At 33.9% G+C, this 12,201-nt stretch overlaps 1 protein-coding gene across 9 annotated transcripts in view; it reads right to left on the reverse strand.

Moving 5' to 3' along the window:
• Positions 1-12,201, reverse strand: part of LOC106881484 (muscle-specific protein 300 kDa) — an 815,448-nt gene that overhangs the window by 36,738 nt on the left and 766,509 nt on the right. For all 9 annotated transcript variants that reach the window (XM_089350452.1, XM_014931925.3, XM_089350453.1 and 6 more), the window contains 5 exons: positions 11,758-11,854; positions 9,719-9,784; positions 8,223-8,288; positions 2,258-2,460; positions 1,685-1,799 (listed from right to left, as the gene is read on the reverse strand). In XM_089350452.1, coding sequence (XP_089206578.1) covers positions 1,685-1,799; positions 2,258-2,460; positions 8,223-8,288; positions 9,719-9,784; positions 11,758-11,854 — 547 coding nt within the window. The remainder of the gene's footprint in view (positions 1-1,684; positions 1,800-2,257; positions 2,461-8,222; positions 8,289-9,718; positions 9,785-11,757; positions 11,855-12,201) is intronic.

A 12,201-nucleotide genomic window follows, 5' to 3' on the forward strand; every position in this document is an offset into this window, starting at 1 on the left:
GAGGAGGATAGCTGCGTGAAAAAGTGCCACACCCTAACAGTTGAGGGAACCCGTGGAAGAGGTAGGCCCAGGAAGACCTGGTCTGAGGTGGTGAAGCAAGACCTTCGTACATTGGGCCTCACCGAGGCGATGACTACGGACCGAGACCTTTGGAAATGTGCTGTGCGTGAGAAGACCCGGCAAGCCAAGTAAGATCGTTGCCAGTGCCCCTGGACTGGTTCTTGTGCGGGTGGCACATGAGATGCACCATTTTGAGCGTGGCCGTTGCCAGTACCGCCTGACTGGCTATTGTAGGATTTTCGAGCGAGATCGTTGCCAGTGCCCCTGGACTGGCTTGTGCGGGTGGCACATAAAAGACACCATTTCGAGCGTGGCCGTTTTCGTGCGGGTGACACGTAAAAGCACCCACTACACTCTCTGAGTGGTTGGCGTTAGGAAGGGCATCCAGCTGTAGAAACTCTGCCAAATCAGACTGGAGCCTGGTGTTGCCATCCGGTTTCACCAGTCCTCAGTCAAATCGTCCAACCCATGCTAGCATGGAAAGCGGACGTTAAACGATGATGATGATGATGATGATGATGATATATATATATATATATATACTTTTAATCTTTTATTTGTTTCAGTCATTTGACTATGGCCATGCTGGAACACTGCCTTTGGCCGAACAAATCGACCCCAGAACTTATTCCTTGTAAGCCTAGTACTTATTCTATCAGTCTCTTTTGCCAAACCGCTAAGTTATGGGGACGTAAATACCCCAGCATTGGTTGTCAAGCGATGGTAGGGGGATAAGATGCAGGGTAGATTTCCAATAACAAACATACATACACACACATTTATTGTTGGCTGTCAGAAAAAGGAGCACTCAATAACATATATTTTTTTTATCTTTTACTTGTTTCGGTTATTTGACTGTCGCAATGCTATGTCACTGCCTTGAAGGGTGTCAGTTGAACAAATCAACCACAGGACTTATTTTTTTAAAGTCTAGTACTTATTCTATCAGGCCCTTTTGCTGAATCACTAAGTTATGAGGACGTAAACACACCAACAGACACACACACACATAAATTGGAGTCAACTAGAAGGAGTACGGTTGGACATTCACTTTTAATCATTACAATGCATGGAAACAATTGTAGTGATTTAAAGATGAATGCCCACCCACACTCCTTTTGATTCCAATTTTTTCAAATACACACACACATACATACACATAGACTCTGAAAAGCTGAAAGGCAAAGTTGACCATGGTAGGATTTGAACTCAGAAAGCAGAGGTATTTTATCCAATGCCAAATGACTCTGCCAATTTCCAGTGTCTGTGGATAAAATGTAGAACTTAAATAAATGTAATTCACAATGAATATTTGCAGCACAGCAGCAAAGTAGTAGAAGCTGAAAAATTGAAGTCTTTTTTTTTTTTTATTATTTATATGAAGGTAATCAATCCTGCTACTTGTCCTGCAATATCAAATCTGTTATTAAAAGTTTTCAGACATATCATGTCACATATTAGGTGATGTCAGACATAGGTGTCCTTTGTATTGCAGCATAGACATCGGAAGTAGTTTTAGATGTATAGAAATGTTCAAATACTAATGGTTTCTATGAATTCTTTTAATCTTATTTGTTGTTTGAACATGGAAATGGAGAAGAAAAAATATAATAATTATACTTACTGGAGACCTCCTGATCGACTGCATTAATCGATGTGAGGCCAGGCCTAGCCTTAATCTGGCTATAAACTTCTGACACATTATCCACACTATCTTGACAGTCAGACATTATCTTAATCTGAAGAAAAACACATCAAGAAAAATATATTAATACATACATATAAACATCTATCATTCTTACTGTCTTAAGATAAATAGCAATAAATATAGGAATTACAAACCTATGAATTGTCATGTGATTTTTATTGATATGAATTGACCAAAAGAATATTACTATATAAGCAATACTTGCTTATAATGACCATACATTAAATATTTCTTAAGAGGCAAGCAAAAAAATGTAGTTTCACCATTTAATACCATTTCTTTAATCAAAATTACTAAAGAGAATATCACAGGAAAAATTCTCAAATTTTTATACCCCTATTCTCTTTGGTTGTAATCCTTTTGAAACTGATTTTGATTGTTATCCCATTATGCCAACTGAATTTAAGATTTTAGCCATGCCTTTAAAAAAATTGGTATATTTTTTAAAAAAGGGAAAAAGAAAACTTTGTGTAAAATTGATTTACTTACGTAGTCTCTTGTCTCATGATCCAGTTCTGGGCCAACTGGAGTTTGACATCTCAATTGCTCTTCTCCAATAACCATCTTTTGTGCACAGTTTTCCAGAGCAGAAAGCATTTTTTCAAGAGAAGCTTCCATTTCAGCATTTTGATTTACCTCAAGCAGTTCAATACGTATTTTGTTTCGGTGATCATCTCTTGAAAAATATAATTCTAGAAAACAGAGAAGATTGATAATGATGATTGAATGAAGGAATGTGTGTAAGTTATTATTAAGTTTTATTTCAAGATTTCTTGGCAATAGAGAAAGAGCCAGTTTCTAACCAAGATCCAAGGCTCCTTCAATGGAATTTCAACATCAACAGCAGGGTATTTGTGCATGCATGTATGTGCAGTATTTGGAATCAGTGCATGTGCAGATTTGTATGTTTTGTTTAATGTATGTATTCTCATGTATAAAGTTGCATGTCTAGACATGCACATATATACCTAAATGCTAAACTTCTGGAAAGTTCTACAAATTTTTACAGTTCCATTGATGGTTTGAATCTGTAATCTTCGAATTAGATTTCTCTTTTCTGGTTTTGAGAAACCTAATTTCTCAAAATTGGTGCTTAGGCAGCTTGTTACATATCCCAATGCCCCAACAAATACAGGTATAAACCTGAACTTGTAATCTGGGTAGAGTGACTGTAAATCTCTCAATAGTTCAGTTGATGTGTTTCCTTTTTCACTGATCTTTAGCTTTATGCTGACATTTGCTGGGCAGCTCATTTCCACTGCTGTACATAGTTTCTCTTCTCTGTTCCAAATTACTATGTCTGGTCTATGATGTTTACATTTTATTTAGGTTTTCATTAGGACATTCCACCAGTAATCTTTCAGCCATGTACTTGTGTGCATGTGCATGTGTGTGTGTGCATGCACCTGTGTGAGAGTGCATGCATGTGTGTGTGTGTGTGTGTGTGTGTGTGTGTGTGTGTGTGTGTGTGTGCGTGTGTGTGTGTATGTGTGTAATAAGAGAAATTTATTTTCAGCAAAGACAAGTCATACCATCTGATATGGCTTGGTCACATATGGTTATATTGGATGTTATGTTTTGGAGTTCCTACTTCCTAATAGAAAATGAAGACCATGCAACTACATTGATGTTATTGGCCAAGACTCACTGCATGGAACTGAGGACCTACCAAAGCTAATGGGGGACAGAGGTCTCTAGTGCAGTGTGGTGAAATGCATCTTGGTCACAGGTACTTGAGATGTATCACAAAGAATTACAAGTATCTCAACTGATATATCACAGGTTCCAATTCAGACATTTGTACTGAATTGCACTATGACCTTAAGCAAGTTATTTTATAATCTTTCCTTCAATATATTGGTAAAATCTTTCCCAGTTCTATCTAACATGTAAAATAATAGGTCCTCTGGCATATTTTTGTAACCATGAACACCTGAATGAAGCTTATGCATGAATCTCAAATTTCTTACTCACTTCATTATGGGAAGATTGTGAACTTGAAAGAAGTAAAAAGAAGTGTGTAAAAATAATGTATGACGAAAATATAGATTTTTCATGAAAGTCATGCAAATTATTTGTAATTTAATTTAATCCTAAGAACATCTAATTGAGGAAACATAGACACCAACAAAACTTATTAAAAAGATAATGCAGACGATATTAGGTTATAAAATAAGAGAATGAAAGATAAAACTGAGTACCTGATGGTGTTTTAAATGAATTTTTGTATTATTATATTATATTGATGTATAATTTTATCACAACACATCGACAGCATCGTTTTATTGGGTGTATAATGATGATGATGATGATGATGATGATAGCAGTGGTGATGGTGGTGGTAGTGATAATAATGATAATGATGCCTCTATTGCTTACAACAAGGATGATAATGATGATGATGATGTGAATGATGACATTGAGGTTGGTGATGGTGCCACCAATGACAAAAATATTAACGACACTGCTGCTGACAATGACAATGTTGATGATGATGATGATGTACATGATGTACATGATGATGATGATGATGATGATGATAGTGATGATGATGATGATGATGATGATGATGAAATAAGTTCATGTATGAAGGAACAAAAAAAAAAACAACAACACAAGGAAACAATCAATATCTATAAAGAAATTAAAAATGAAAGATTTGATTTATGATATGTTCACTAAACACTTTAATTCTTAGTTTTGTTGGTTGATTGTTCTTTTGATATTTCTTCTTTTTTTTTTTTTCCCGGAACATTTCAAATGGAAACTAATCTAAACATTGTTGTAAACACAGAAGTTGAACAAAAATGACGGAAACTGACTGCTGTCAAGCTACCATCTCATTAATATATCTTCTGCCAGTTGACTGAGAAACATATAAAAGGATCGTGAATTATTATTACGTTGCTATGATATCGATGATAATGATGATGATAATGATAATCATCATCATCATCATCGTCATCGTCATCGTCATCAGCATGAACATCATGGCAACAAAACGCCAAAACTCTAGACTGAAAAGATTATTGGGTAAAAATAAGTTCATTTTGTTTTCAAATTTTAAAACAAAAATAGAAAAAAATTTTTTTAAGCTGTGCTCGACTTGTTAAAGCAATTTTACATTTTTGTTATTTTCATCAGAATTGTTATCTTTAGGGCATTAACAGATTTTTGTGAATGGAATTTTTTAATGAAAACTGTAAAGAAGCCTGTCACACTCATACACATATATAAACATATTAATATACACTACGTCAGCTGTATGGTATATATTTCTTCAATATGTAATATCAAGTACAATATTTTTATTCAATTTTAACATTTATTTAGATTTCAATTGCTGAAGAAAATGTAATAAGAAGTCCAATATTAAAGCACATATGATGGTTATTTGAATAAAACCCTTAGCATTGGACCTCACAGAGGCAAAGTGGCTGAGTTCCTTTCGAGTCTAGGGCCTCACAGAGGCAATGACCAAGACCTTTGGCATTATGTTGTGCTTGAGAAGAAGACCCGTCAAGCTGAGCAAAATCATAGCCATGGCAGATACCAGTGTCACGCAAATGGCACCCATGTCAGTGGCACATAGAAACACCCATTACACTCTCGGATTGGTTGGCATCCCTTTCGTTACCAAACCGCCCAAAGCCGCCCGAAAAAAATTTTGGTTCATGTGACCAAGCCGCCCAAAACCGCCCGTAATCACCTATTCATATTTAAATGAGAATATCTGAGCAAATCTCGTTAGTACATTCGTGAAAACACGTGATTATTTGTGTAAACAGTTCAGCTATAGTTTTGTACAACAATCGACGTGTTTTTTTAATTTTGTGAATTTTGGGAGATTTTTTTCCAAATTTGTTCCTGTTGTGTTTTCAAAATTTGTAATCCTGACAAAAAAATGGATACGAATTTTATTCTGTCAAGCAGCGAGTCAGAATTCGAAGGATTTTCCGTTGAAGACCTTGATAAATCTAACTCTGTAACCAAAAAAAAAAAAAAGCACGTGGTATTTGATAATGAATCTGAGGTTTCATTTTCCGAAAATGAAAGCAGTGAATCCGAGAGCTCCGATGATAGCGATAAAGAGAATGAATTAGTACCTGAATGGAGTGAAAATTTAAAAACTCCTTCTTTCAGTGATTTTTCTGAAGAAACTGGACCAAGTCACAGTCTTACCCAGGAGAGTAAAGCTTTAGACTATTTCTTTTTGCTTTTTCCGATGTACCTATTTGAATTGATTACGGCGGAAACAAACCGTTACGCTAAATGTAAACAAAGCATAAAAAATGATAGTTTGAGGTTTCCCATAAACTTGAATGAAATTAAAGCATATTTTGCCATAAATATTATTATGGGCATTAGAAAGTTACCTAGAATAACAAATTACTGGAGTAGTGATGAACCCTTTGGCGACGAATATGTCTCAAGTATAATGACGAGGATACGGTTTTTAAAATTGACTCAATATCTACATGTAAGAGACACGAGCAGTACACCAGTACGTGGAAAACCAGACTTTGATCCCTTATTTAAAATAAGACCCCTCATTGACTGTGTTCAAAGCACATATAAAACAGTTTATAGATAAGGATATGGTGGGCTATAAAGGCCGAGTGCGTTTTCAACAGTATATGCCAGGAAAGCGCACAAAATGGGGGATCAAAGTTTGGAAAAGATTTGTGAATCAAATACTGGGTACTGCTCTTGATTTTAATTTTATACTGGCAAAAGAGACAGTAATAAATCCAGTAATGTGCACAACTCTTCTATAATAATATTTTGTTGTATACCCAATTGAATATTAGCTAATAACCCATTTTCTGTAGCGATGTTTGAACAAAAATTTTAATAATTTTATATTTTGTTGAATTTACCTGTATTTACCTGTAATTAAAGTCACTTTGTGACAAAAATTTTGGTATAGAATTGGTTGAGAACCTTTCGTTAATTTATCTTCCAAAAATCACATTAATATGTTGATAAATAAAAAAGTTAGAGTTGTTTAATGAAACCAGCCTAAATTTATGATTATGTTAGAAATTAATTGAAACACATAAGGGGTGTAATTTGGTTAGAAATATGGTAACGAAAGGGCTGGCATCCAGCCATAGAAAACCATGCCAAATCAGACTGGAGCCTTCCAGCTTACCAGCCCTGGTCAAACCGCCCAACCCGTGCCAGCATAGACAACAGATGTTAAATGATGATGATGATGATGATGATATATATATGTATGTATGTGTGTGTGTGTGTGCATGCATATGAATGCTGAGATTCCATAGCTTGTCTTATTGTCAAAGTGAAATGGTGATTTGATGTTTGCACTCTTTGTTGACATTATGATTGATTAGTCTACTGCTTCAAATAAGTTCCTATCCAACCCATGCAAGTATGTAAAAATGAATGATAAATGAATGAACAAATGAACTGATATAAAGTTTGATGACAATATTTCTTTTAAGCTGAAGAACTTGTAAACTAATTTTAATGGTCATTTTAGAACTCTCTTAGATTATTTTGATTTTGTATTTGGTTAACAATATTCTTTATGTGAACTTATGTATTGAAGCATATTTTGTTGTATCTTGGGAAGGTCATTATGTGAATAACAAACATATGTACTGGTTCTATTTTACTTTTTATTTGTCAATTGGTTAATTACCTAATCAATTAACTAAACAACTAATTAATCATTCAGTCAATCAATCACTCAGTTAAGTCTGTCAAAGTCCTTTCATCGCTATTCATGACCTCTTCAATGACATGCCTTCTCTACTCCAGGACTGTCGGTCTGTTTCCCCTTAAATTCTTTTTCATAAGATTTACATTCTATTCACCACAATTTCAATAGCATCATAATTCAACTGCTAAAAGAAGAGATACTACAAGATGAATTACAATGACAATAAAATTCTGTGTTAGATTGTTAAAGTTTTTGAGACATCCTATTGAAAATGATTCTATTTAAAACACCTTTGCATTATTCATCAACACCTTCATATAATGTGAGGTTGCCAAGAATCTCCTCTTTCATAAAACACCTGTGCTTGTTGCTCTATTTTACTTTAGTCTCTCAACACCTGGTTTAAAATCACTTCCCTCAAATCAAATACTACTCCACCAACTTAGGCAGGGGGTGGTGCATTTTCCTTTTCTTTACTCATCTTGCAAGTTACCTGTAGCCCTCACTAGTGCTGGCAGTATGAAAACAATTACACAGAGCATTAGGAAAGGCATCCAACATGTAGTTACACTAGTCAATCCATTTCTTATTGTCCCTATTTAACTTCATTCCCATATCTTAAGCAAAACAAAAATTGTTGCTTCATTGAAATTTCAAAACAGCTTAAATTTCTCACATTCTTTATGAAAGAAGGAAAAGTTCATCATAGTGAATTTAAAAATGGTTAATGGTGATAGAGAAGAAGAAACTTTTATGAATAATTACCAGAAGAAAATTGATCAGGTGGGCTTTGAACAAACCTACTTTCTTGCACTGGACTGTCTCGGATATCTTGGTAAGAATCAAAAAAAGAAAAATTTGCTAATGTTGTGTCTACTGAAGCAATTCTTCATCAGAATATATTATCATTAAGACTTTTTACAAATTTAAATAAGAGACAAACAGATAAGGATTGGCAACAGGGAGTGCATCTGATCTTAAAATGCTGCCTCAAATTGAATCCATGCCAGTATAGAAAAATGGACATCACTTGCATATTAAAAAAAGATCAGAACAATATTTCTTTAAGACTGAAAAACTGATAATAGTTTTTTTTTTGTTTTTTTTTAGATATTCTTATGCAGGTTATTTTCATAAATGTTATATTTCTTTTCACTGTCTTATTTGTGAGGTTTCATGATGTAAAATTTCCACGAAGAAAAAGTAATACAAGGAAAGGGAAAAATAAAACCCAGAAAACCAGATAGGAACAATACTGCAATGACCAATTTCAATAACATTTAAATTTAGGTATTAATAAAAAAAAAAAAAAGAAAGAAAAAGAGATACTATAAGGTGAACTATAATAAAAATTGTTAAAGTCTGAGACATCTGATGCTTATTCCACTGTTATACTTTAGCCTTTTAATACCTGGTATAAAATCAACTCCCCCCCCCCACCATCATATACTGTGCCCACCACTTAGTTAAGGGATCTTTTTCCATTTTCCTGATCTCTTCTCTTCTTGCAAGCCACTTGGTAACCTCATTAGGGCTGGTGGTATGAAAGCAAATACTCAGCACAAATTGTAAAGTGACTGGCATTAGGAAGGGCATCCAGCTGTTGAAATCAAGCCAAAGCTGACATTGGAGCTAGATTCTGTCACGCCATCCAACACATACCAGCATAGAAAACAGACATTAAATGATGATGATGATGATGATTGTCTTCACAACTGACATTGTAATCTAGAATTTCACTCACTGGCTAGCAGGATATATAGTTTGGTAAAAAAATGAAATGAAGAACTCAAATTTTAGATTTGCAGGTTATTCTAAGAATAGAAGTGTTAAGATTCTGTTTCATATTGCTGACTGAAGAGCTCCAACAATCACATTAGCAGCATCAATGATCAACTAGATGCTTATTCAATCTGCTAGAAATAGTAACCAAACCTCCCTCATACCACATTTATACTATTTTAAAAACATAAGGATTATTTTGCATAAAGTATATCTAGACACACTATGTCAGAAATAAAAGATGAGATTGTCTTAAATTATTACGAGAAGGCAAGTTGCATGTATAGTTACATCCATCAATCTATTTTACCTCAGACCCACATCCTAGGCAAGACAAAAATTGCTACAAAAGCTTTTTTCTTCATTGTAATTTCAAAACAAATTTCTCACATTCTCCATGAGAGAAAGAAAAGTTCATCTTAGTGAATTTATAAATTGTTAATTGTGATGGAGAAGAAGAAACTTTTATGAATAATTACCAGAAGAAAATTGATCAGGTGGCCTTTGAATAAACCTGCTTTCTAACACTGGACTGTCTCGGGTATCTTGATAAAATTCAATAAAAGAAAATTTATTAATGTTGTGTCTACTGAAGCAATTCTTCATCAGAATATATTATCATTATATTATCAAAATTTTTTTACAAATTAAAAAAAAAAAAGAAGAAATAAACAGATAAGGGTTGACAACAGGAAGTACATCTAATCTTAAAATGCTGCCTCAAGTTGGATCCATGTCAATATAGAAAAATGGACATTAATTGTGCATAAAAAAGGATCATACTGAAAAATTGATTAGTTTTTTTTATTTTCTTATTTAGATCATTTTCATAAACAGTATATTCCCTTTCACTGTCTTATTTTGAGGTTTACATGATGTAAAATTTCCACCAAGGAGGAATAAATAAAGTGAAAACAAAAAAAATAATAAACCTCACAAAACTAAATAGGAACAATATCGCTACATCCAAATTCAATAACGTCATAGTTTAGCCACAAACAAAAAGAGTTACTACAAGATGTACTACAGTAAAATTCTGTGTCCGAATATTAAAACTGTTGAGACATCCTGTCAAAATGATTCTATTTTAAATAACTTTGCATCATTCATCACCCTACCCTCACAATCCACATTGTATTCTAGAATTACAATGACAAGACATAATGTGTAATAAAAAATTATATGAAAGAGCTATATTCGTATTTATGGATTGTTCTAAATATAGATGTATAAATGTTCTATTCGATATTGCTGAGTGAAAAGGTCTAACCATAATAATTAGCAGGGTGCAATGAATAACTAAATGGCAAATAAACCTGTTAGAAATAGCAACCAAATCTCCCTCATATCCCATGTGCAGTCTTGAAAAGGTTACAGTACACTAAATAATGTAGTTCTTGATATATTATGTCTGAAATTTGAGAGAGGATGGTCATGTTTGGAATATCTTTGATCATGCCTCTGAATCAGGATTACTCTGAGCTAAACAACAGCAGCAACAACAACCAAGTACAAGTGAGATCCACACTGGAGTACTACTCATATCATAATAGTATCAACAATTTCTAGCTAACTTTTCTTTTCCATGATAATCCTGTTAATATTTCAAGAAGAACATTTCCCAAGGTCTTATTTTGGAATAAAACATAGTTATTTTGATTAATAACTAGGTTTAATTTCCTTCATTTCACTCATAACTTTGGCAAAACAAAAATATTTACAATGTTCCTTTTTATCCCTTTCTAATTTCAAGGCAATTTCAAATTTTTTTTCTTCAAATTTCTGAACCCTCTAAGTCACACATTTCATATCTACTGTCTTAGTGAAATTGTGTGGCTTAATGCTCAGAGTATTTGACTCAGGGTCATATGATCATGGGTTTAATTCCTGGCAGTGCACTGTATCCTTGAGCAAGATACTTTATTTCACATTACTCCAGTCCATTCAGCTGGAGAAATGAGTTTGTACCTGTAATTCAAAGGGGCCAGCCTTGTCACATTCTGTGCTGTTATGAATCTCCCTGAGAGTATACATGTCTGTGGAGTGCTCAGCCACTTGCATGTTAATTTTACGAGCAGGCTGTTTCATTGCTTGGATCAACTGGAACCCTCATTGTCATAACTGACGGAGTGTCAGTCATCAACCGTATTAAGAATGTAAGGATGCATTGAACAATCTAGTCTTGGGATGTCCTTGAACTATTAGGAACTGGCAAGTTGCATATATCCCTTCCATCCAGATACACCCATCACACACTTATCTTATTACCCCTATTCTACCTTACACCCATATCCTAGGTAAACAAAATAAAAGTTTACAAAATTATTTGCCTTCTTTCTAATTCCAAAGTGTTTTCTAATTTTCCTTCATAATTTTCTGACAACTTTTTCTTTCTAATTTCAAAACAATTTTTTTTCTAAATTTATACAACTTTTGATAACGAAAAGTAAAAGGGATTGATGGGAAATACAGAGCTGTTGAAGATAATGGAGAAGATGGTAAGTTTGTAAATAATTACCAATTCGTTGTAGGGTAACCTTATTTTCTGGTTGTGGTCTTTCAAGCACCAAATGTCGATAATCTTGGTCATATGGAGAAGTGTGAGGTTGATCAAACTAGTAAAAGAGAAAAATAGTAAGATCTAAAATCCAAAGAAAGTGGCAGTGATCTATACTGGCAAAAGCTAATCAATTAAAGTGCATTGATTGAAAAAAAAATTACAATGATTGATTAGCAGTGATGAACAAAAAATTCCCTTTTTTAGAAACTTGTTCTTCTAGAAAAGAAGAATTATATACAAACCAATATAGAGACCAATGAAGCACTTGTTAAGAAGCAGCAGCTCTCTTAGCTTCCCTCTCTATTTTCATTCAAAAGAAGGACAAGTGTCTGAAAAGTTGAATTTTTCACACCTCATGGCAAATCATTCATTGGATATTTTCTTTTATTTTTTAATCAATGA

The sequence above is a fragment of the Octopus bimaculoides genome, chromosome 4 (assembly GCF_046866305.1).
Source record: "Octopus bimaculoides isolate indiv1 chromosome 4, ASM4686630v1, whole genome shotgun sequence".
Classification (NCBI taxonomy): domain Eukaryota; kingdom Metazoa; phylum Mollusca; class Cephalopoda; order Octopoda; family Octopodidae; genus Octopus; species Octopus bimaculoides.